The sequence below is a fragment of the Glycine max genome, chromosome 13 (assembly GCF_000004515.6).
Source record: "Glycine max cultivar Williams 82 chromosome 13, Glycine_max_v4.0, whole genome shotgun sequence".
NCBI classification, from domain to species: domain Eukaryota; kingdom Viridiplantae; phylum Streptophyta; class Magnoliopsida; order Fabales; family Fabaceae; genus Glycine; species Glycine max.
In genome coordinates this window covers 22,322,220-22,348,042 of record NC_038249.2, presented here as the reverse complement: position 1 = coordinate 22,348,042, position 25,823 = coordinate 22,322,220, and the positions used below count along the sequence as shown (strand labels likewise).

Genomic DNA, 25,823 nt, shown 5'->3' with positions numbered 1-25,823 from the left:
ATATATGCATTTACACCTTTCAAAACATCATACATAAATGTATTGCTGTTGCAAAATTCTAGCTATATATATGCATTTGCCTTTCAAAGCATCATACATAAATGTATTGTTGTTGCAAAATCCTCTACTCGCTACCCAAAGCATATGAGTAATTGTGTGTTTAAATTAAATTTGTTATATGAGTTTATTCATAGTTAACTACATTATCACGAGCTTAAAATTTTATGTAAATTAAAACTTTATAATCTATTCCACTTCATTCTTTGAGAAATTATAAATTTTTGTTTAACTTCATAATTTAATTTTATATTTAAACTACATTTGAATTAATTATATATATATAAAACATGATATTTAATATCAAATTAATTTATATAAGAAGTGATTTATGAATCAAATATTAATATTCACAAAGTTGTGGTGTTGTCATTGTGAGATAAAATGGCTTTATTTGAGATGAAGGTCATTTTTTAAATATATTCCAAATTTATATACAAGTAATGATAAATAAATATTTTAGTATTTTTTTTTAATTTTTTTCTATCACATCATAAATTTTATTATATTTATATACTTTTTTCATTTTCTTTGATTGTTAAATAACAAAATGTATGTTCACTTAACATTTTTCTTTTGATTAATTGTAAAATTTGTCCCCCTATTTTTCTTATTACACTAAATCAATTATCCTATTTTTTAATTCACTGTTTGAGTCTTTCTATATTTTAAAGTTTATTATCTTAGTTAATTTTAATATAATATTAATATAAGTTTTATTACTACATCCAAGTAGTCATTTAAATATTTGATATAAAATATAATATTGATATAAGTTTTATATGAAAATAATTCAAAATTCAATTTTTTTTAATTTATTATATTTTTATAATCTTATATATTATCTTTTAAAATGTAATATATAAGATTAAATTTTATTTTCACACATAAATTAAAATATATATATTTATATAAGTTTTATTTTTATTTTATATAAAAATAAATTTTTTTCTTATATATTATAATATATAATATATAAAAATAAAATTTAAATTTTCAACTATATATATAATTTATATTTTATATCAAATATTCAAATCAACACTATATCGGTAAAATAATGTTTTTCTTACTTCCCATTAAACCTTTTTCTTTATATATACAAGGGAGAGATGAACAATTATTTTACAAACAAACTCAAGCATATAATAAAACACATCAAGTCTGCAAATACAGCATGCTCTATTGCCAACAAGAGAATATTTGTGATGGATAATATGTAAATAGTTATCTAGTTAAAACAATCGTTCTAGCAAAAAAGAGATGTGGCTGCTACGTTACGTACGGTTCTGAATCCTGACAGGGAAGCCACCAACCATGAAAGAAGTGAGATACGCAGCGAACTCGGGTTCGGCCACCTCCGACAGCACCTTGAAGCTCTTGATAATCCCGGCCACAAGTCTTTTCATCTGCAAAAACGCCATTTCCCTTCCCAAACACACCCTTGGTCCAGCCTGAAAAACCGGATAAGTAAAAGCATCCACCCCCTCGAATTTCCACCTCCCTTCCACCTCGTCCCTACTCAGCCACCTCTCTGGCCTAAACTCGCCCCAATCCGCCCCCCATATCTTCTCCGACCGCCCCATCGCGTAAATATGATACGCCACTCTCCACCCTCTCTTCACCTCTGTCCCATCCGGCAAAACGTCGTCTTCCCCTGCCTCCTTCGTATCCACCGGCACCGGCGGGTACAGCCTCATGCTCTCGCACAACGCCGCGTGCGTGTATACCATGTCCTTCACCTCATCATACACGTGCGTGTATGCCGCGTCTTTCTCCATAACCTCCTTAACCACCTCCTCCTCCACTTTCGGGTGCTTGGAAATCAGCCAGAAGAACCACGTTAGCGCCGCGGAGGTAGTGTCCCTCCCCGCTAAAATGAAGCTTATGATAATATCCATAACGAACTCTTCGTCGGAGTGGCCAGAGCACAAAAACCGTGATAACAGATCCAAGGTGTCCAGAGTTTCTTTCTCTTGAAACTCTTTCTTCTTTTCTACGATGATTCTCCTTGCTAAGCCTCTTACCTCGGAGATCGCTTCCTTGAGGCGCTTCTCGGAGCCGAGGTTGAGGAGGCTTTTGATTTTCCAGAAGAGAGGGAAGGCGGCGTTGAACCTCTCGCTGCTGATTCTGGTGGCGTCGTCGAAGGCGGTGGCGAAGGGGGTTAACGGGAGGGAGGGGAGGAGATACTCCGGGTCGAAGCCGAACGCGATCTTGCAGATGTTGTCAAACGTGAAGCGTTGGAGGATGTCCTGAAGGTCGGGGATGACGGTTTTGTTTTTGGCGGCGGCGGCGAGGAGGGGGAGGAGGCGGCCGGAGAGTTCGGCGTCGACCACGGTTTCGACGAACTTGCGGAGAGCGCGAGTGTTGAACTCGTGGCTGGAAATTTGGCGCTGAACTTTCCATCCAGCGCCATCTGAGTTGAAGATACCCTGGCCGAGGAAGTCTCCAAGGGCCCGATTCAGAGTCAGGCCCTTGGGGTACACAGGGAAGTTGGTCTTGAGAATGTGCTGGACAACGGTGGGGTTCGCCGTGAAGACCTGGCGGGAGCCGAAGGCGCGGTGGAGGACGAAGGTGGAGGAGGGGGAGGCGTGGAGGATGTCGGAGATCCAGTGGATGCGGCGGCGGTTGTTGGCGGCGATGGAGAACACCGAACCGATGACAGGATATGCTTTGGGAATGGTGGTGGGAGAGGGTGGTGGAGATTTGCCTCTGGAAAGGGTTGTGGCTAAGAACCAAAGTAGGGTTGCAAACAAAATAAGCAACAAAGCTGGGCTTTCAGGTTCCATTTTGCTCACTCAATCACGTCCTTCCTTTGGCTTCACTCTACATATAACAAATGTACTTAACCCCGCAGCTGCTTTATATATAATCCCTTATCGTGCAATGCTTACTTACGGAGAATACTTTATTCCTAAGAGAGACAAACTAATTTGGTGAATTTTAGATACTGTCATGACTTTTAATCGTAAAAATATCTTCTTTTTTTTTTATTTATAAAAAAGATAAAATTTAAAATTGTGGACTAAAGTTTTTACTATATATAGAAAGATATTTCTCGTTTTAACGGTAAGATATTTTGATATTTTATTTGGGCATCTGATCTTAGCCACTGAGAGTGAGAGAGCGTGGATTAATTTGTGCTGCTTTGTTTTAGTTTAAAGTTGTAACGTGAAATGGAAAAATAATTGAAGAAGACATGATAAAAAGAAATTTGCGGCAAAATGTAGTGGCGACGAGACAAGACGATGAGAAGAGTCTCCACTTTCACATGCAGTGCGCTAAATGCGGTGCCTCTCTGCCTTGCATTCCACTTTCAGTCTCCTCACTCATTGCAGTAGATGACTATAGCACCATGCGAGAGAGGGATATAATAAATCAATTCATCTTCTTCCACCTTCCGGTCATTAGGATAAATATTCAAAACAAATAAGGTCCATCAACACATTTGATAGATAGATAAATACATGTTTCTTAAGCATGCTAACATTCGATACCTAATCCGGTGTATGGAATTTTATTTTATTCAAAAAGACAATCAACCTTGATTGTCTCTATTTCTTAAGAATTAGTATTATGACTTTCTCAAATACCTTACTTTTAGCAAAATAAATAAATATATAGGATATTTTATAAAATTCGTTAGAGTTAAATAGCTTACATTTTTAAGATAGATATTTCCTAATGCAGTTTTAGAATTTCAACAAAGGGGTCAAGAGTTTGAATAACTTAACTAATGTGATTAAATATTTATTATATATGTAAATCTCAAAACTTGTTCAAAGCTACGTAGATGATTACACAAATCTTCAATATTATATTCATGTTCGTTATCAGCGTGAACATCTTTTAATATTATGCATTCTTTACACTAAATCCCATGCATCAAACAACTCTTACACCAAGAATTATCGATCAAACTGGCCAACTCATACAATTATAATTTTTTTGATTATCTAAAATTCCATCCTTAAACACATGTTTTGTGTGTAAAAAATAGATACAGTAAAAGTTTTCTCCTTTCTTCTTACAAGAAAACACGTAGGATTTTAGGCTAAGGCTCGGTATTTTGGACGAAGGGAAGATAAGTGGACAGAAACGAAGAGCTAAAACTTTTAGCAACAAAAAAAAAAAAAAAAAAAAAGAGAAGGAAGATAAGCTTAATTCGTAGTTACATATGAAACAGGTGCTTGGCATCAATATCAGACAATGCCTATAAATGATACCCAATAAAGATTAGTATGCGCAAGTCATTCATGCGCTATCAAAATAACATGAGTACAAAAAGATAAGTTAATCTGCCAACACATTAAGGTATTCGGGCTTGAAAACTTGACAAGCATCAGATCCAGTTTAAGGACCTACCACCACTGAGAACTTAACAGTTACAACCCTCTACAAATTACGTCGGACATTATAAACTTGATCATGTCATTAGATTTTAAAGCAAGACCAACATTTGAAAGCAGAGTTTAACATGTAAATGAGACTCCAAAAATTTGTAAAATTTGTTCATAAACTTTCGTAATCATTGAACAACCCCAAGCCTGGCCAAAAATCATGACCACCATTCTTACATGTCTGCTTTGAAAGTGCAAAAGTATATAATTGTCAAAGCAAATTGAGAAGATTCTGGGTGGATTCATATCGTCTCTATTGATACGAGTGTTCACAATGCAGTATAATATACCATATGAAAGTTTATTTGTGCCTAAAAATAAAGGAAGAACTAAAAACACTTCCATTTATATGCTTACCATCTTCATCTTATTGCAATTTTCCGAAGCTCATGCAATCGATGAGCTATGTCTTGAATAAATTGTTTTCCATCATTGCCATTTTGAAGAGAATTTGTTAGGTGCTCCAGAAGATCATGATCAAATTCAAGTGCTTCCAACCGTTCATTAAGGTCTGATATTTCATTTTCTAGAGCAACCAACTCAACTTCTCTTCTAGGCGTGCAGATTTGTAGTTCAGGAGATTTGGAATGATTGTTTTCTGCACTAAGAGAACAAGCATCAACATCTTCAGCAGCTGATCCATCTTTATCAATATGATTTCCATTCAATGTATTAATGCTTTTCTCTGTGGACAATCCAGTATCTTCATGACCATCTAATTGATGCCCTTCACCATTAGAAGCTCCTTGTTGATTCAATTCACTGACTTCAAGTTTCTCAGATCTATCATTAGGCGCATGCAAAGAGATTTGATGAACCTTCTCTTCCAAGTTTTTCAAACATTGAGAAATGTATTCCTTTTCCTCCTCAAATTCCAAAAATGTGGTTCCACTGGTCACATCTTCCTCACCAACTTTGGATACCTCAGCATTCTTTGAACTGCTTGCGGTATTTGTGATGTTATGCACACCAGTGTTTTGCACTGTGACATCTTCTCCTTTCAAATCCCGACTTTCCTTATGCATATTATGGACCATAGGTTCATCATCCCCCAAGTTTGATCTATAATATTCCAGCTCGGCTTCCAAATCTTGTATCTCTTTTTCCTTTTCTGTGAGTAGATCATTAACTTTCTCCAATTCATCATTATCATATTCTGCTTGCTCCTCCATCATTCTTAAATATTGAAGAGCCTCCATCTGCAGTGCTGCCTTCTCCTCCTGTAACCTTGTAATCATAGACATTGCTTCATTTGTAGCAACAGCAGAAGCGTTTCTTTCTGCCTCCAGTTCCTTCTGTAAAGAATCCATGCATTTCTTGTAATACTCAATTTGTCTCCTCAGTCTATCATCATTAGAATCTCCTTCAATTTCATCAATATTGCTTTCATCCAGAGAATCAATACCAGATTCCACTGAGGATGACTTTTGAAGTACCTGAACTCCGTTAGAACTAGAAGCCTCAGCATCTGTCCCAGGTGGCGAGTGAATATGATTTATGGGAACATATGATGATATATTAGACCCATTAGGAGAAGATTTGTCTGATGGTGATTGCTCCAGTTCTTCCTTGACATTATCAACTTCCTTAGGATTTATAGGAGCAGAATTACATACCTCCAGATGAGTCTCAGTTGATGCTTTTTCCTCTGTACCAATCTTCTCTAAAACTTCCCCTTTCTTTTCAGATACCATTCCAGTATCACTTGCTTGTGCAACATCTGCAGCTGGAAATATTTCATAAAGCAAATGTTAAACAACTATTTTGAAGAACAATAATGGAAATATAGGGAGAAAGAAATGTTACATTTTTCTGATGATGCTTCAGCATGTGCATGTGTGTCGTTCAAAGTCATAAGCTCAGATAGAGGAGTAGGACGAGAATCCTGAGAAGGAGAAGTAATCTTACTATCTTCTGATTCTCTATCAGGAACATTCATAACAATAGGTGATGGTGAAACCTCGTTTATTGAAATGAGCTCAGCCAGGTCAGAACTGAATGTCTCTTGCTTTTCTTGCTGCAAATTAATTTCTTCTGCAGAATTGGCATTCACATCTTGATGTTCGCTGACATTAGGCTCCACACATTGATCTGAAGGCAAAGGCATGGATTTGGCAGAACTATCATTCAGATTTTCCGGATTCAAAGCACTCGGAATACAGTTTGAGGAAGGTGCAGATGTAACTTGAGCTTTAGGGTCATTGCTGGCTTCAATGTTCTCATGAAACACACTACTAACATCATCATCATCAGAAAATAGAAATTCGGACTCAGAATCAGAATTAAGTCTCAGCTCAGTGTACCCAATATGAGATAGTGGCTGAAAACTGCTTTTTCCCTCTGATCCAGGAAATTTATCCCTCATTTTCTTCAAGTTATCCCGGTGATTTAAACGGCTTTGCCTCGGTGCACATGGAAAAGGAATATTTGGCTTAAGAAAAGCTCTCCCAGGTGATTTTAGTTGGATAGATCTTGGGGAGTTCTGATCTGACTTCCAAAGCTTACCACAACAAGTACATTGTCTTGTACATAGTCTTGCACCCTTAGAGCCAGCAAACAAATCTCTACTTAGTGATGGACTTTTGAAACCAGAACCACCAAGAACCAGCCCAAATTTACCCACCAACAATTTGTGCGTTTTTGCATTGCACTTGGTCTTTGCAGTGACGGACAAAAGACAATCATCACACATCCTATGCCCATCTGCCAGCTTACCATGAATATGACACAAAATCAGAGATGATATTTCTGATTTGTGACTGCTGCAAAACAGGTTCACATAGAACTCCGGCCTTTCACGGCATAAGATTTGATCAAGCCTAGAACACAACAAGCAAGGCATTTGCAGTTGGCAATAACTCGCAAACTTGGTGAGCATATATGATAGCAAGGCATTGAGTAGCAGCAGAAATATCAAAAGCCACTCACAAGCTGCAGATGTAAGAAGGGAAATGAACCCTTTCATTCTCCTTGCTTTGACAAATGAAGTTTCCTTTCCACCTGATGCCATCTCCACCACAGTTGCTCTTACAAATCCACAACATTCATGACAAGACAGGGAAAGTCATCAATCAAATCACAGCCACCCAACTCTAAGCCCAAAATTGCATCACCAAGTTAGATGGTGAGCTAAGGCTAGAAGGCTACAAAATTGGCATCAAACAACCACCATTAGACTCAAATTATAATTAAAACCCAAGCTAAATGCAATGCATTTAATTTTGTTAGTTTAGAACCACATGTATCCTGGACGAGAAACAATCCTACTCTAATACTCTAGCCAAATAAAGACTAGATCACCAGTAAAATCTTTTCTTTCAAATATTGAATATAGTTACATATTCAAGATTCAAACTCAAGACTAATGACTAAATCAAAACAACCACACGTGAGTTGATCCATGTGTTAGGTGATGGATTATATTTAATTGACGCGCCATTTTAACGATGAACAAATCCAGACAGACATCATCCATAATCATAGACAGCCCAACCACAACCACAACCAACATCAAACAAATTGAGCAAAGCCATAAATAAATCCTCAACTCCTTAGACAACGACAAAAAGAAATTAATTAAATAAATAAATAAACAGGAATAGATTTTCGTTTTGCAGAGTAATTGATGAAAATGAAATATACACCCTCTCATCCAACCGACCTACACTAATAATTGTCGAGTAACCGTAAACATAAACAGAAAGTGAATTGAAACCAACCCAACCGTAACGCATTACGCCTTAGATTATCAACTACCAACTGCAAGTTTAGTGACGACAATTAAATCAAATAAATTCAAGGGCCATAAATTTCAAATAAATAAATAAATTAATTAAAAAGGTCGTGGAAAATTCAGAAAAATTGCATGATTTATTTATTTTCATTCATATTTTTTGATGTTGGGGAAATGCGGGTACCTGTTTCTGTTCTGCAGCCTGCGAGAGAGAGAAGAGGATGAGGTACAGAGGCAATTTCTGATCAAAGAAGCCAAAGAATTTGTCTTTCTTTCTTTCCTTCCAAAAAAGGAACAAAGAAAATTATCAAAAATAAAAATAAAAAATAGTAAAGAGAGTGAAGAAAATTGAAGAAAAATAAGGCGCGGAATTACGTGTAGGTCCCTCTCCGCTTGATCCAGTGACCGTTGAAACCAACGGCCTTTGATTTGTTTGCTAGCAAATGCATCTGAAAAATAATTTAATTTTGTTAGAATATTTTCATTTTTAAAATCATTTTGATTTCTGAAAATTTGTTATATGAATGAATGAGTGACTTTATTTTGCATGCATCATTTGTGTAAAAAAGAATAAAAATTCATCTAATAAATTATTTAAAGCATTTTATAATTCATGTGTTGTTGTACTATCAAATATGATGAAACAAAAAATATATTAAATTTAAATAATTAATACATAATAACGATTATAAGTATAAAAAGTGTATATAAGTTTTGTCGACTGCTCAACACGTTGCTATTGCACAGCTGCAACAATGGATGAAATGTGGTGCTGTCAATCATTTTCTAAAAAAATATTCCATCAATGAGTTTCTATGTATTTTAATATGTTGAAACAATGTATCGTATCTTTTCCTATATATTCTTCTTTATTTCTTTCCAAGCAAACAAATACTGTGAAAGAGAATAAGTTGAATGCTTGGAAAGTAATTAATTGCATGCATGAAGGGACTGGTGTTCATTGCTTGATCGAATTTAGTGTTGATTATTCTCTTGGTATAGACTTTGATCATCAAACTAGTTTGATACCCGTCGCACGCGTCTTTTATTTATGTTTTTAATTTGTCTATATATTTATCTAAAAAAGAGTGTGTATATTTTTTATTTGTAAAAATTGAAAACAAATACTAAAAATTGAGTTATATCTTTTGGTAAACTGTTGTGTATATATTAATATAGGAATATAACATTATATGATAAATTGAAAGAACCATTAATTTGATTTAATAAACATTTGAAGGGATCAATTTTTTAAAAAAACTTAGGAGACAAAATTAAAACCAAAAATAAAATAAAAGATCCAAAGTGTATTATAATACTATTAGAGTTTGACTGGTGGCCAGATTAAGAAAGGATAAGGTAGAATAATTATGATATCCTATTATAATTAGTTGTTTGTTGTATCAATAAAATATATATAGTGTTCTCCTGTCTATTTTTATCCTATTATTTCACGGGAAGCTGAGTTAATAGGATAAAAGTCTCTCTTTTTCTCTATATGTATGATAATAAATAAATTTATGCAATATATATATATATATATATATATATATATATATATATATATATATATATATTATGCACTAATATATTAATTTATATAATATATATTATATTTTTTAATTAGCATATTATCTTTTGTATATATATATAATAATTTTTTACACATAAATTTAAATTAAATTATATATTAAAAATTAAATAATTATTATTTAAATATTTTTCAAAGCAAAATATTTGACTATTTTATAAAGCTTATATAATTTTTTATAATTATATAAAAAAGTAACAGCATGAGTAAAATACAATTTTGTATAGTTTAGTTAAAATTATTTTTTTGGAGTTTGAGTGTAATTGTGAATGAACAACTGAATGAAATAATTGATTTTGGGGTTTGAGAACTGTGAAGGTTGGTTGAAACTCCCCTCTTTACTCTGAGTCTCTGATATGCTTGTTGGAAGGTTTGAAATTGATTCCAGAAATCCCAGAAGCCAAAGGTGCAGAGGCATGAGGTCTTTTTCAAGCAATTTGACTTGGAGCACAGAATATAATTTTTGAGTTAGATCTCAAAACTGTGATGAACGAAAAAATGACAAACTCTGCTGGATATTCTGATTTTCGTGTTTTATTATCTAAGTGTAAAGTTATTCTTTTTTTTTTCTTTCAAACTTGTGAGTTTTATTTAGAGACAAACGAATTATGTTCTTTTTTATTCTCTTATTTTGAATAAAATGACATAAATATCTTTATTTAAAAAATATTAAGATAATGATAATTAAAAACCGTCCCTTTGTATAACCTTGCAAACTTAAAAGGCTAAAACAAAAGATAAAAGAATAAAACAAGAATTATTAATAACATAAAGGAGCAAAATTAGAAAAGAAAAAAAAATTATTAAAGCCATTTGTAACATGTGAGTAGCTGTTATTTGCTAAATTTGATAACACTAACAGTGCCATCAAAAGGGATAAATGTAAGACAAAATAAAAAGTTAAAAATACAATACTGAACCTAAAAAATATATTAGGACGAAGTTTAATAAGAAAGAAATTTTTCATGGGAATCATAAATAATGAAAATATGTTTTTTTAGAAAGAGTAAAATCTATTTGTTTGATTAAAAACATTTAGATAAATTTTTAAAAAATTAAAGAATTATATAATATTTTATCAATTGTTTTAATTATTTATTATATTAGTAATGATAATATAATATTTTTATGATAGTAAAAAATAAATTAAGCTCCCATAATTTCTCACATATCCAGTGGGAAAGTTTTCTTTGAGAAAAATTGTATATGGGAAAGAGGTGGTGGTTGGTTTGGATGTTTTCGTTTTCAGCACCTTCTCCTTCAACCTTAGTCTCCCAAAACCACTGTCACGGTAAAGACTTGTTACCAGTCCCGTTCGCACACCCACAACAACCTCTCTTAGACCATCTGCTCCACCATCTTCAACGCCACCAACCTCCTCGTTTTGGATCATGCTGAGTAAAAATCTCCTTCTTCCACCCCCTCCGTTGTTTACATTTCTTCTTTTTCATTAATTTTTTTTTATTTAAGTTTGTTAATTTGCAAAATTTTGATACTTGAAGTGCCTGCTCAGTAATGATTATTGTTTATTCAAGTTTGACACACTGAATCTATGTTGATATTGTGTTTTGATTTTGATTAGATTTGGTTTGTCTAGTAGTTGTTGATAAGGTGTTTGGTGTAATGTCTCAATCTATTTGTTAATATTTTCATATTTTGAAAATAGAAGATAACAAATCAAAACAAATTTAAAAATGAAAATTATTTTCAAAAAATGAAAATAAAAAATGTGTCACCTAAAAATTCTCAACCCAAATTCTTGGGAAACTAAAAACTTCTCTCCAACCAAACGCCTCCTACGGGTCAAACACTCAAACCTAAATAATTATTATTATTTCTGTTTCAACTTTCAAATTAGTTTTCACATTACATACACAGAGTGACAGAGAAGATCCGTGGACGAAAAAAAACTGAAAGCAAGTGATGACAAGTGCCTTATGGAAGAACCAAATGACTTTGTTTGTTAGGGTTTATAGCACGGTGTTACTTCACTGAAGCAGCGTGCATTGTGTTCGCAGGTGGCACCAATTGATGAGGGTAAGGGATCTCAACACTGTTGAATTGGCTATTTGTTTATGCATCTCAATGTTTTGGGTCATTGAATTTTTGTATGTGTTGTTGTGCTCAGAGGCTAGGAAGCATTCGGAGCTATGCAAAGCATCTTCGTATAGATGGTGTGAAGGATACTATAGCTGTTGCCTCTGGCAAAGGTGGTGTTGGCAAGTCAACCACTGCTGGTAAAAACCCTTTGATGCCGTACCCTTTAATTGTGTCGATTTGAATGAGTGAAGTGTTGTTTGAACTTTGAATTGAATTGGCAGTTAATTTGGCTGTTGCACTTGCAAGAAAGTGTCAGCTTAAGGTTGGTTTGCTTGATGCTGATGTGTATGGACCCAGCATTCCCACCATGATGAACATCAATACAAAGCCTGAAGTCACTCATGGTATATCCTTTTCTTTCTTTTGATGGAAACATTCATCTTAAGTGCCATCGGATAACTTCATGTATGTAGCTATTAATATCAATCAAAGTTTGCTTTCTAGGCCCCTGTTTGAATAAATTTCTCCACAAGTATTTGTGAGAGAAGAAAGTAAGAAGGAAAAATTAAATGAAATTATGCATATGTTAATCTGTAGGGGCTCTTTCGTATTTGCTTGTCTAAAAGCTGATTTTAACTTATCAAAGAAGTTTATTTCATTTTTTCCTTCTTATTTTCTCATCTCATAAGTGCTTATGGAGAAATTTATCCAAACAGAAACCCTACTTTCCGCATTCCACCAATGGTGGTCATAATGTCAAAGCAATATGACTTATATATTAAGCTTAGTTTTGCGGCTAATGCTTCCAGCTTCCATTACAGTTAATGCTAATATCTTGCTGTTGATTTGCTTTCAGATAAGAAAATGATTCCTATTGAAAATTATGGAATCAAATGTATGTCAATAGGGTTACTTGTGGAGAAGGATGCCCCAATTGTTTGGAGAGGTCCCATGGTATGCCTATGACTGCCTTTCTTAGTTTTCTTCATTTCCCTTTCATTTACTATTTCTTGCTGTAACTGTTTTCTGCAACTTTAGTTGTTTGTTGGGATATACTATGAAGGATTTCTTATTGAATGCATGTTCTTGCAAAAAGCCACTTCTGCTGTTTTCTATCTGAATTTTTATTGCTGGATTATTGTAGGTATCAAATGCTCTTGAAAAAATGACAAGGGGAGTTGACTGGGGTAACCTTGACATTCTAGTGATGGATATGCCTCCTGGCACTGGTGACGTCCAGATAGCTATGTCTCAAAATCTTCAATTATCAGGTAGTTAATTCTGCACAGTTCCTTCTGTGGAGATTGTTTATATATTTTTATGTATTTGGGCATATACTAGTCTATTATGTGATTATAATACTTTGCTATAACAATAAAAACAAAGATATTTTTCCATGACTGAATATCTATTGGGAGAGATCAATCTCTTAAATGAACCTTGGTATCTCGAGAGATTAGTTTCTAACCCTTGATTGGGATACCTTGCGTTCGACCCCCCAAAAATATATTAATGATTCAGTATTGTTAGTCAAGAAGATAGTTCTAGTCAGAGACTCTGAGGGGGATAACCTGTGTGAGAAGTTTAGCAGCAACTTTGACAATCATCTTGAACCTTCACTTTGTCCGGCTTTATGCATTTAGTCTTTTTTGTTCTCATCTGCCTGATATATGCAACCAACTTTACATGAAGATTGTGGCAAGACCTCATGTTTACCATGCACTGTTAATTCATAATCGAAACGTTATCAATCAAATATCAATTGAATTATAAGAATTATATTTTTTAAGTTTAAATAAATCAAAGACAAAATTGAACAAAGTATCATGCTATTGTGATATTTCATATTATAACAGTATTGCTAATATTTCTTCATATTGACATTTTTTAGTTTCCATATTCTTTGGTTATTCATGGTCATGGCTGCTTGTATGGTAGGTGCACTGATTGTTTCAACTCCTCAAGATGTTGCATTAATGGATGCCAGGAGGGGAGTAAAGATGTTCAATAAAGTTGATGTTCCGGTATGATAATCACTTGGTGTACTTGCTTTCTTACTTGTTTACGAGAGATTTTGAATCAGAATATACATGTGTATGCTTTTCTATTGATGTTCAACACTTAAACATTTGCAGTGTGCATATAGTCAGATAGTATTGTGCCATCATTTGCATGGTTTTTGAGCTAGTGACACACAAGCACTGGATTCTTATTAGGTTGTCTGAAATCCCAATTTTGGTGAATCAGTAGATTGCATTTGATTGGAATCAGTGTTTAGGAGTCAGAGTGAGTGTTGTGTAGAAATTCTAATAGCTTATTTCCGTAAATTATTCATGATGCTAACATTAGTCTGAATATAGACGAGAAGTATATATTGTATCAAACATTTGGTGGAAGCATAGTGCTTATTATGGTCTGTTTTCAGTTTTTTATTTTATTTCTCCGGACCTATGTGTGCCAATTAGGATGCTGAGAATGAAATACATGATACCTACCATTGATATATCAACCATTCCTTCTTATGATATGGTGTTCACGTATCATCTAAAAGCTGTGAGTGGATCCTACCTTTGATTTGCATAATCCATTCATACGGGAATTTGAACTGTTCTTACAGATTTTGGGAATTGTTGAGAACATGAGCTGCTTTAAGTGTCCGCATTGTGGTGAACCTTCATACATATTTGGTAAAGGAGGGACTCAAAGGACAGCCTCCGAAATGGGATTAGAACTTTTAGGCAAGGTATGTTTGATTATCTGTGTGTGGCTTGTACTTTTTAAGTTATAATTTTATTGATATTTAATGGGGACTTAATTGAATGAAATAATTGGTCAAACTTAATCTTACTCAGTGATAGATCTTTAAATCTTTTTATAATTTATATGCGACAACTAATCACTTTTTACTTTGCTTTGATGTTGCCATAAAATTTCTCTTTGAGCATATGAGGAATGAGTGTTTAACTAATCTAATGTGTAAAGTAAATCCTCAAACTTACGGTTTCCGATCAACCAAATTGAATTTATTTATTGGGTATTTCTGACATGTTTTGAATTCAACAATTTATTCCAGATACCACTGGAAGTGGAGATCAGAGAAGCTTGTGATCAGGGGCACCCCATAGTGTTGGCTGCACCTGATTCAGTAGTTTCCAGAGCATACGGCGAGGTAGCTGAAAAGCTTGCTCAGAAACTCAAGGAACAGCAGTTCCAACCGGAGATAATACTATGAAGTGCTGCTTTTAAACATGTTACTCCGCGACCAAGTTACCAGTACATTATGCATCCTTTTATTTAATAAAAGAAGACCTAGCTAATTGCCCTGATACTCTGTATACGGGATCTGACTTCTTTTAAATTGTCTAAATTGTGGTATAAGATATAGGCCCGGCACAAGATTAGTAGATATAGAACTTTTGGATTGAAGAGTTATAGCATAGCTAAAGCAACATCTTGTGAAAGAGAATGCACTGAGAAATCTATGATTCTTGACCAAGTAGATGTGGTAGTTTTTACGCAAGGTGTGCTAGATGCTTCCGAGCATCTGATTGGGTGTGTTGCTATGGGGAATATGTTCTTAAATGTTGAAAAGAAAATTGAGTTGATTTTTTGAGGTCCAAACTTGAGGTGAATTCGACATGCATCTTTCTTAACGACCTTTCGCAGTGGCTGCCTAGGTTGAACATTCGTCACAAGATTGGTCAACCAACCAATTGAAAGCAAACTGAATATCTAGCCTCAACTTTTTGGGGAGATTGGAATATGTATTAGCGATTACTACGTACACATTTTACAAACGTGTAAAGCATATTTTTTTTCTTACTTCAAAAAGAAAAGATAAAAGGGACATTGTACTCATCTCTACTTTAACGCCTTTGTTAATATTTACATTTTTTTATGGTCCAATGTATTTTGTTTTTAATATTTTATTATTTTATTACGTTGACGGGTACTTGATCGATAGTAGTGTGTATATTAGTTCATCATAAAATCATAGCTTATTTTAGTTTTTTTATTTATTTCAAACACAATTGAATCATAACTTGTATGAATCCTTGGATAGTATTATCACTTAGTCTTATGAAAGTGATTTAATAATTTTTATAGTTTATTTTAATTTACATCAATAAATTTCATAATTAAATTTATGAGATAAACTCATTTATTTGATAGAGTACTTGATTAAACAATTTTCTCAAAGCAAGTAGACTTTCATGCTACATAACCTTTCTTCGTAAGTTTATAATGTGGGATAATGACTAATAATCAATACGGAGGTTATTATCAGGCCAGCTAAGATCCTTCAATTAGTTCAATATTTTTAAGGACAATAGTAACCAAACAAATTTTAAGTTTAAGCTGCCAAAAGTGCATTGACAAGGCCGAAGCTATAACCTTATCTTAACTAGTATTGCAGTCAATAAATTGCATGAAATAAATGTTTACTCTTATATAATTAAAATTTATAATAAATAAATATCTTTAGATATATATAAATTATATTTTAAATTTATAATACATAAATCAATTTTTTCTATTAAGATTTTAAAAAAACTAATGAAATTTAATTTAGAGATACAGATAAAAAAGAGTAAATTGAAGGGGTATGTAGTTAAAAATTGAAAGAAAATTGTTTTGACAAATTACAAAAATAATGTGTAAAATACATCGTCAAATGGTAAAAGAAAGATGATGTTAAATGTGTATTAAAGAGAATAAGTCTCACTCTCCAGATAATATATTCTAATTTATAATGTAAAAGTTATTTTTAACTGATTCGCTCTTTTAGTATTTGAATACTTGTCCTATAAATCTAAGCTTCCAACCCTACCCTTGTTTTTAATTTAGTGGTTAAGACAGAAGAAGGATGAATAAGATAAAAGGATAAGAGTAAGAAAGGTCATCAACAAGATAAAATATAAAATAATCTAATGGATAATAATATAAATTCCATGAAAATGACAAAATTGCTCAAACAAGTATCATAAATAAACTATTACGATATAAACAATTTTTATTTGTGGCTTCATTTCAGTAATGTTTTTAATAAAAATTTAATGGTTAAGTATTTTTACATTGTTAAACGATTAAAAATAATTGTTAATATAAAATTTAAGATAATTATTATAAAAACTAAACAGACTTTCTTAAAAAAAAAGCTAACATATATGTTATTTGTTTTTTTAATACAATAATTTTTTTTAGTGAGAGTTAGTTAAAAGATACCCCAATATCTGACCTAAGGAAAAAAAGATATTCGATGATAATGTGGTATTATGAGTGTAGAAGGTATTGTTTCTTCTAAGATAAAATGTAAGTGTGGGTTTTTCTGGGTGTACTAGAAAAGGCAGTTTTGGTTTCTGGCCATATCTAATATCTTTAGTTTCTTTGTTGTTGTTCTCCAATCTGCACTGAAACGTGGCTGAATGCCTCTCTCAGTCCCAGCCAGAGCGAGAATCCACCATCTCCATGGACCCTCCTTTTTCCCTTCCATTTCCAAACCAAAACAAAAACCCATTTGGCCAACCCTTTTGCCTCTGAATCGCGCATTCGGGTGCAGAAGCCTCGAAATCGCCGTCCCTAGCCCCTCCTCCTCGCTCCCTTCCAACGTTGGACCGAATAGTTGGAAACACGTGGACGTTGCCACTCTGAGCAACCTCTGCGTCGACATCGTCCTCAATGTCCCGCAGTTGCCCCCTCCCTCCCCTCTTCAACGCAAGGCTTTCATGGACCGCTTGGCCCAATCTCCCCCTGACAAGGTTCTCTCTCTCTCTCTCTCTCTCTCTCTCTCTCTCTCTTTCGCCTCTTTTTGTTGTTAATTAAGGGTTTGTTTCTTGGAGATCCCACATCGACTAGTTATATGGCCAAATTAAAGTATTTAAACTCTCGCCTCGTAAGCCGGGTTTGTAGGTTGAGTTAGCAGAAGCCCTCACCAAAGTTGGGTCGCTTTCTCATGGTGTGGTTGGTTATATATGTAGACCAAATCTTGGGGGACACTGCACTGTGGAGTGGGGTCCAGAATATTATATCCTCCAACAACAAATTTCACTTCTATGGGACTGTACAAGTTAACTTGTCATTAGTCATTCATTACATTAGATGGCTCCTCCTTTATGCTATTACTGTTTCTTCTTCTTGTTATCTTGTTTGAGTAAGTTCTTCAGGATTGCTTATATGAAAACAATTTATAGCATTTGTAAGTACTTTCATGATAAGTACATATTCAATAAACACTTAATTAAGTTGTTTACCCAAATAGACTCTTAATAATGGAAATTTAAGTTCTCTTTCTTGCAAATTCCCCCATTTTCTGTACTGTTCACTTCTTATTTATTTGCTGCAAATGATTGTATTTCCTTAGTTGATCCTATGGTTTTTGGTGTAGAAATATTGGGAAGCTGGTGGGAACTGCAATATGGCTATAGCAGCTGCAAGGTTAGGACTCAACTGCATATCAATTGGTCATGTGGGTAATGAAATCTATGGGAAGTTTCTGTCAGATGTGCTTCGTGATGAGGGCATTGGTTTGGTTGGGATGATTACTAATGACGATATCGTCAACAGCTCTAGTGGTAGTGCCTCTTGTGAAACTCTTTTATGTTGGGTTCTTGTTGATCCTTTACAAAGACATGGTTTTTGCAGGTAAAAATCATTTGTCTTCTAATTTGAATTGTTGCTATCATGGTGGCAATTATTTGTTCTCATATTTTTTGTTTACAAGGCCCTAACTATGTTTTCTCAATTAGTCGGGCTGATTTTTGCGAGGAGCCTATATTGCATTGGATGAGTAAATTGTCCAGTGAAGTTAAAATGGCTATTAAAAATTCAAAGGTCTTGTTCTGTAATGGATATGGATTTGATGAGCTCTCTCCTGGTGCACTACTCTCAGCAATGGAATATGCTGTTGAAGTTGGCACATCAATCTTCTTTGATCCTGGACCACGTGGAAAGAGTCTCTCCACTGGGACCCCAGATGAACAAAGAGCTCTTAACCAGTTACTGAGAATGAGTGATGTTCTTCTTCTAACTTCTGAGGAGGTTTCTTTTAAATCTCTCCTCATATTGCATTTATCCTTGATGATTATTATGATTGCCTATGGTTGTCTGCTTTAAGCTTTAGTTGTACTATTACTGATATTGTGTCGTACAATTACTCTTTTTCTTTGCCTTATAAAGTATAAAAAATTTCCTTCTGTCTCTCATTTGAGCTATATATTTATGCTGTTTGCACTTTGCATTTAGATGCATGGCAAGTAATCCATGTTTATCTGTTTCCATCTCTCAGTTTCTTGTTTTGTAATTTAGGAATTCATAATCATATTTTGTGTTTTTGAGCACCTTTGTAACCTTATGCAGTGTTTCCACCATTCCTCAGTATGGACAATTGGGCATATTTTGTTTGTTTGTCCAACTTTTTATGTATGCTGTATATATTTCTACTTGCATATTTATGGATTCTTTCGCCTTGCAAAAGAGTACTTTGTCCAAGAAACTGAATCAATCTAGAACCTTTAAAAGTGTTGTGTAGTTTTGCAAATTTCAGTTTGCTTCACTTGTTCTTTCAACATAGATAGCAAAAGTCACATGAAACATTTGGAAGTATGAAGAAAAGGATAATCTTTAATTGAAAGTTATCCTGAAAATTCATTTGCTCGTGTCAGTCAATAAATAGTTCAGAGTCTATGGATCATGTTTATCATCTGTCTTTCTCAGTTTTTATTAAAAATATGGCAGGACGTCTGCATGCAGGATAAAATTAAGCCTAATTCATAAGCATTTGCAGGTTTTTACAGTCCAAACCCATACATACTGATCAATGATCACTAACCTTTCCTGCTTGCCCACCAGACTCCCACCATCCATCCTCTGTTGCTACTCCCTTTTCCCCTAGTGTACATCTTGGTTTTGGTAGGGTGCCCATCACATTATTATTTAATGGCCTTTTTTATTTCCTATTATTTAATAGCTTTGCTTCACTTGAATTACATATTTGAAATTCGGTACATTTCAAAAGTTAGCCCTGATGTACAAGTTCATACTATATTTTCCTTTGTTTGTGATTCAGTGATTCGGCAACTATTTACATGCTAACTTCTCCTATCACTACACCTAATTTATTATACATTCTTTGATGGATGAGTCAAGACTAAAGACACCAGCAGCTTTTGGGCCAATCTAGTTGGCAACCACAGACTTCAAAGGATGGCCCATTCAACAAATGAAATGATCTTGGTTGGTAGAGATACAAGCCTGTGTATTGGTTCAGGTTGAGAAAAGTAAAAAATGCAGCCATAACTATCCTTTATCTAGTTACATCCCTGTTGCAACTCTTGCCATCAATGTCCTCCTCAGTCACATGGGTGCCTTGTTCTCCACAACCTTGGTGGAATTATTTTTTTTCCAAATTTATTTATATATAAAAGGCTGACTTTAAACCTTACTTCCAAACTGAGTTCTCATCTGTCACTTCTGTTTTCTTATATCTCCTCTGCCTCCAGAATCTTCCTCTACCATAGAATTGCAAGGCAAATGGAAAATAACTAGACTTTTCCTTTGGCGTGACTAAGTTTTATTTTTTAAGCATGGATGGCCGCTCTACGGATCATTCACAATCCATTTATGTTTCCAAATTGCCTCAGGTTTGCCATTTCAAAGTCTCATATTTCAGTAAACTTTGAACTTGTGGTGGCCTGGTCCTGACTCCAGAAAGACTTGCTTCTATCTTTGTTTAATGAGACATTCCAAATATTATGAAATTCATAGGCTTGATCAGATTATATAAATCCTGCAGCAATTTTTATTTTTGTTACAAGTCCATTTGTTGTCAAATTCCTGCCTAAGCAAAAGACTATTGGAGTTTTCATTTTTTGGTGAGATTTGTCCTGGCAATATGTATAGAAGATATTGATTTTCTCTTATTCCCAAAAAACAATAATGTAATGCAAAATAATGATGTTTTTGTTTCTGCTATTTGTAGGTTGTTTTACAAACTACTTTCTATTTTATTTATATTTTTTTGCAAGGCAACTACTTTCTAATTTAATGACATCTTTGATTTTATTGTTTTGCATGACAGGCTGAGGAATTAACCGGCATAAACGATCCAATATTAGCAGGGCAGGAGTTTCTCAAAAGAGGGATTCGCACAAAATGGGTGATTGTAAAAATGGGTTCTAAGGGTTCAATTCTTATAACAGCATCGAGTGTAGCTTGTGCACCTGCATTCAAGGCATTATCTTCTCATTCTAATTTCTTCATTGCTTTCGTTACATTCTAGCAATTTTGAAACAATAATTTTTTTCACTTTATATACTGCTATTCTGCTTAACAGTGCTATGACCCACTTTGTTATTTAGAGTTTCATGGGTATTATTGGCTTAGTGGTGAAAATTTCAGTTGAAGACAAATTAATGAAAAGATTGAAAATTAAGGCTATAACCACTTTTTATGAAAGATCATATATCAAAACAAAATGTCCTGAACGTTGCTTGTGGTTTCTTCAACTGGAAGATTTTCCCCCCTTAATGATTCAAATATGAATTTCAAAGGAATAACCAAGCTCAAGTGTTTGGTTTACTCTAAATATATGCTGTTATTTCTTCATTGATTGTTCAAATATGACGTCTCTCGCAATAATATTTACTGAACTTATGTCTGACAACTGTGTCCTTTGACAACATTAATCTTTTTGTGATAAACTAATTCAATTTCTAAAATGTTATCAGGTGAATGTTATTGACACTGTTGGATGTGGAGACAGTTTTGTTGCTGCTATTGTCTATGGTTTTATACATAATATGCCACTGGTTAATACATTGGCAATTGCAAATGCAGTGGGTGCTGCAACAGCCATGGGCTGTGGTGCTGGTAGGAATGTAGCAACACTGGAGAATGTAGTACATATATTAAGATCATCAAACCTCAGCGAAGATGATGAATTTTGGATTGAAATACTTGAAAAGAATGTGGTTGCTCAGGAAATAACATACCTGTCAAATGTTATGAACGGAAACAAAAACCGTCTCAACCTTGTCTCATTTGACAAGGTTGCCTCTGAGCTCTTGCCTAAGCTTGAACTTCCACAAACAGTGGGGAATGCGCCAACTTGATAGGTTGTGGAAAAATAGATTGAAGTGCATTCATGCGAAAGAACACTTCTGATTCTTGGGTTCTTGGCTTTATCCTGTAAAAGTAAAAATTTAAGCATTAAGACTGCAGAGTTTTATCTCTCTTGGGTTACATAAATTGCCGTAGCTAAATTGCTTTGAGCAAGTACATGAAAGGTAGCTAGCTTCTCATCAAGCACTTTAACTGATTTTTGGCATTTCAGTCTCAACAGGATTCCTTTGATTTTGATGTCAAAGGTATTTTTACTCCCTGAACCAGTGGAGCAGAGCTCTTATCCTCTGAGATCCCAATGTTTTTGCATCATTTTTTGCATGAATGCTTCTCAAACAGTGTATGTAATAGTCTTCATCTTATCATAGTTGATTGTTGACGCAGACAGGGAAAGATTGTTTGTATGACTTAAAATATTTGATTAGGGATTACTCTACAATAGTTTGTCTATGTTTCTCCCCTTTTTCTAGAATGTTTTTTCCCCCAAATTTAGATTCAATGATGTTACAAATGTTCCATGTTTACGACCAGCCAAAGCAATGGTATTTCGAATGCTATTTCAGTTTGTTTTGTTTTGGGGTTAGGCGGAGTTATTTTACCACAAACAAAATGATTTATGTGGTACACAAACTTCAGCCCAATAAAGAAAACGATATCTGCTACGGCTATGGTTCAAGATGTGCTAACCAAAATGGTAATAGATGCATTCATTTGGTTTGTCGGGTCTCTTGCATAGTGTTTGATTTTGCTGGGTCTCCTTCATATTGTTTGATCAAAAGGGAGGGGAGAGGAGGGATTTAATGAATTTTCTTGTTTCAAAATTTTGGTGAGAAAATAAAAATGAAAGCTTAAAATATTTTTTTATCCAAATTTCTTTCAGTGTGGAGATTTAGAGGATGGGATTTGATACTAATTGAAATAAACTATTTTCAACTGGATGATTCTATTTATCTATTTTTAATATAACAGTAATTTGTTTTTTCCTCTCATTTCAATGTAAACCAAATAATGTCTTTTTTCTTCTCTATTAAAATTGTTTCTTTAATAGAAATATAAAGTTGGTCTAATCGTGAAGGGAGAATAGGAGAAAAAGAAAAGATGGTGAGTTCATATTCTTGTTACCAAAAACTAACAACTAATATTTGTTCTTAATTTTTTTTTATTTCCTTAACCTTTCAACGAAATAGTTTTAATTTTTGTGTGGATTTCTGTTTTCCTTATTGTTGGGCCACCAAGCGTCTTGGGAATAATAGCAATCCATCCTTTTTACTTTACCTTCTTCGCTTTTTGAATTTATTTTTATTTTCCAAAAAACATTCATTTCCATAAAATTAAATTTCAGTTTTTTTTTGTCATAATTGGTGGATGCTTCTGATTTTAGCTTGTATTTAATACATTCTAAAAATTAAATTTTGGCAAAGCGTGTTAAGAAAGTCCAGCTCTGCTAGGTTGCCATTTGTATAATCTACTAGTATAACAGGCTCTTTATTGCAATTTAAATACTCGAAAAAAGCATGTGCACATGTTTTTTTATTACAAAAAATTCAAAACATAAATCTTGTTTCATTAAATTTACATGAAAATTATGAAACTACACTAATTCGAAACAAAAAAGACAGTAAACATAATAAAATTGCGTGAAATAAATCTCATGAACAAAAAAAATGATTAATTTTTTTAATTTCAGTGTTTAGTTCAACTATTTTGACTCACTTTTAAATACAAAGAATTAAATTGATATTTTTAATAGATAAAGGATCAAACTGAATATTATGTGCATTTTTTAACCTAAATTATATGAAAACATTTTTATAAGGATCAAAACAGGAAAATCTTTAAGATTAAAATCATATAAAAAAGTTAGTTGAGCCAATGAAAATAACTATCAAAATATCATATGCTCTAAATCCTATTCAGTTATTATACCAAATGTAATACAGCAAAAATATAGGGGATATAAGACACAGGACACGCACAGGCCCGGTTACAATACCCACGAGAACCAGAACTGAAACTGAACGCTCAATGTTTACAAAACGTTGGGATCCACATTTAAAATTGAATGTAATGTTCTCAATAGCCATAATTGGTGCCGTAAACGGGACCATAATCTGCAGAAGGTACATGGCCTGCATGACCAGCAGCACTTGAGGGCGGAGATGCATAGACAGGGGCATTAGTAGGATAGGAATTGTAACCTTGGTTAATTGATCCCCCCATATGATCCTGTGCCGCACTTGCAGCTTCAGCCATGAAATTCTGCATCAGATACATAGTGGTCAATTCAGAATAGCACCAACCATAATAATAACAATGACAACAACCACCACCATAATAATTAGTTGGAAAACAGGCACAAAAGCCTTGTGCCTTAACTGCCTTTTTTTTGTTTGAATTAGATATAGTTGTAATAACTGCCATGTTGAAAAGCTATTAGATAGTACTAGTAACTAATTGTGATTGAGGGTGGTTTTTGAAAGTAGTTAAAGGATAAATTAGGAATAACAAATGTGTGCACGAAAGGGAGTAATTGTCTTTATTGGAAGCCAATGCGGCTGCAGTTACCGCTACCAGCGCTGTTGCTAAGGTGAACTTGATGCCCCCATCTGGCCTCAACCAAATGAATCATCCAACCTCAGCTAGGGTAGGCAAAGATTTGGGAAGTACGGGTGACCCCCATTATGCGCAAATTCAAAACAAGCATGCCTTCCCACCATATGGCTTGCCTCCCAACTATACACCACCCAATGTGGCATACACTCCCAATGAGGATGTCAATAACTCCGCTCCCATACTCATTAAGAGCTGACAACCTCATCATGTACATGTCTCTCAAACCATGGGGAAGACACATGAAATTCCTCACCACAATCTAGCCGACTTCGAGCCTTGCCTCAGATATGCCACTGAAGGGCAAGCATTTGGTGGTATACCCTTGCAAAACACTTTGGAGGGCCCTCAGTTTCGCCACCAACCATAACCTTTGCATGTCACAACAGGTAAAATCCCTCCTATTATGGAAGGAAAGGGAAAAGTTGGATCATCTAGAGGAAAGGCTCAAGGCCATTGAAGGAGGCAAAGATTATGCCTTTGCTAATCTAGAAGAGTTGTTCCTAGTACCCAAACATGGTCATTCCCAAGTTCAAGGTGTTGGACTTTGACAAGTACAAGGGGACTACTTGCCATAAGAACCATCTAAAGATGTGTTGTCGAAATATGGGGGCATACGCAAAAGATGAGGAACTGTTGATACATTTCTTCCAAGAAAGTCTTACTAGAGTAGCTGCTACTTGGTACACTAACTTGGAGCCTTCCCGAGTCCATTCTTGGAAAGACCTAATGGTTGCCTTCGTTAGGCAGTATCAGTACAATTTTGATATGGTTCCGGATAGGATGCAACTACAGAACATGTGCAAAAAGGGGCACAAATCTTTCAAAGAATACGCCCAAAGATGGAGAGACCTGGCAGCTCAAGTGACACGAATCTTTCAAAGAATACGCCCAAAGATGAAGAGACCTGACAGATCAAGTGGCACCTCCAATGACGGGGAAAGAAATGATCACAATAATAGTAGACACATTACCAATGTTTTACTATGAAAAATGGTGGGGTACACACCTTCAAGCTTTGCGGATTTGGTCTTCGCTGGGGAAAGGGTTGAAGCGGATCTTAAAAGAGGCAAATTTAATCATCCTGCTTGGACGAATGAGAAAACTGGGGCAAATGAAGAGGGTGAGGATGAGGGAGAAACCCATGCTGTGACTGCCATTCCTATACGACCAAGTTTTCCACCAACCCAACAATGTCATTACTTAGCCAATAACAACCCTTCTCCTTACTTACCACCCAGTTATCCACAAAGGTCATACCTAAATCAACCAC

The 25,823-nt window shown here is 34.5% G+C and overlaps 4 protein-coding genes across 5 annotated transcripts; 2 read left to right on the top strand and 2 right to left on the bottom strand.

Annotated features, from left to right (window-relative positions):
- Positions 1-1,110: 1,110 nt before the first annotated feature.
- Positions 1,111-2,933, bottom strand: LOC100781020 (cytochrome P450 94A2). Its single transcript, XM_003542364.5, has one exon. It carries the CDS (start codon positions 2,844-2,846, stop codon positions 1,335-1,337), a length of 1,512 nt encoding a protein of 503 aa, XP_003542412.1. The 5' UTR covers positions 2,847-2,933; the 3' UTR covers positions 1,111-1,334.
- A 1,672-nt stretch (positions 2,934-4,605) lies between these two features.
- Positions 4,606-8,515, bottom strand: LOC102662107 (probable myosin-binding protein 4). 2 transcript variants are annotated; one of them, XM_006593944.3, is made up of 3 exons: positions 8,375-8,515; positions 6,264-7,600; positions 4,606-6,183 (listed from the first exon to the last, which is right to left on the bottom strand). In XM_006593944.3, exons 2-3 carry the CDS (start codon positions 7,465-7,467, stop codon positions 4,820-4,822), a joined length of 2,568 nt encoding a protein of 855 aa, XP_006594007.1. In that variant the 5' UTR covers positions 7,468-7,600; positions 8,375-8,515; the 3' UTR covers positions 4,606-4,819. The 2 variants fall into 2 exon arrangements, with proteins under 2 accessions (XP_006594007.1, XP_006594008.1); XM_006593945.4 differs by lacking the exon at positions 8,375-8,515 and having other exon boundaries at positions 6,264-8,235.
- A 2,447-nt stretch (positions 8,516-10,962) lies between these two features.
- LOC100802953 (iron-sulfur protein NUBPL) lies at positions 10,963-15,442 on the top strand. Its single transcript, XM_003541289.5, has 9 exons — positions 10,963-11,179; positions 11,660-11,818; positions 11,910-12,018; positions 12,103-12,225; positions 12,678-12,775; positions 12,966-13,092; positions 13,760-13,845; positions 14,439-14,564; positions 14,895-15,442. The coding sequence occupies exons 2-9, from the start codon at positions 11,813-11,815 to the stop codon at positions 15,051-15,053; spliced, it is 834 nt and encodes a 277-aa protein (XP_003541337.1). The 5' UTR covers positions 10,963-11,179; positions 11,660-11,812; the 3' UTR covers positions 15,054-15,442.
- A 1,627-nt stretch (positions 15,443-17,069) lies between these two features.
- LOC100802434 (fructokinase-1) lies at positions 17,070-22,379 on the top strand. Its single transcript, XM_003541288.5, has 5 exons — positions 17,070-17,580; positions 18,207-18,463; positions 18,568-18,859; positions 20,898-21,050; positions 21,547-22,379. The coding sequence occupies exons 1-5, from the start codon at positions 17,248-17,250 to the stop codon at positions 21,928-21,930; spliced, it is 1,419 nt and encodes a 472-aa protein (XP_003541336.1). The 5' UTR covers positions 17,070-17,247; the 3' UTR covers positions 21,931-22,379.
- The last annotated feature ends 3,444 nt before the right edge of the window (positions 22,380-25,823 follow it).

Coding starts and splice junctions, on each gene's coding strand:
- LOC102662107 (XM_006593944.3), bottom strand. CDS start 7,467: ATGGCATCAGGTGGAAAGGAAACTTCATTTGTCAAAGCAAGGAGAATG. Junction 6,184..6,263: donor TGAAGCATCATCAGAAAAAT/GTAACATTTCTT, acceptor AAATATTTCCAG/CTGCAGATGTTGCACAAGCA.
- LOC100802434 (XM_003541288.5), top strand. CDS start 17,248: ATGCCTCTCTCAGTCCCAGCCAGAGCGAGAATCCACCATCTCCATGGA. Junction 17,581..18,206: donor CCCAATCTCCCCCTGACAAG/GTTCTCTCTCTC, acceptor TTTTTGGTGTAG/AAATATTGGGAAGCTGGTGG. Junction 21,051..21,546: donor CTTGTGCACCTGCATTCAAG/GCATTATCTTCT, acceptor AAATGTTATCAG/GTGAATGTTATTGACACTGT.
- LOC100781020 (XM_003542364.5), bottom strand. CDS start 2,846: ATGGAACCTGAAAGCCCAGCTTTGTTGCTTATTTTGTTTGCAACCCTA.
- LOC100802953 (XM_003541289.5), top strand. Junction 12,776..12,965: donor TTGTTTGGAGAGGTCCCATG/GTATGCCTATGA, acceptor GGATTATTGTAG/GTATCAAATGCTCTTGAAAA. Junction 14,565..14,894: donor GATTAGAACTTTTAGGCAAG/GTATGTTTGATT, acceptor AATTTATTCCAG/ATACCACTGGAAGTGGAGAT.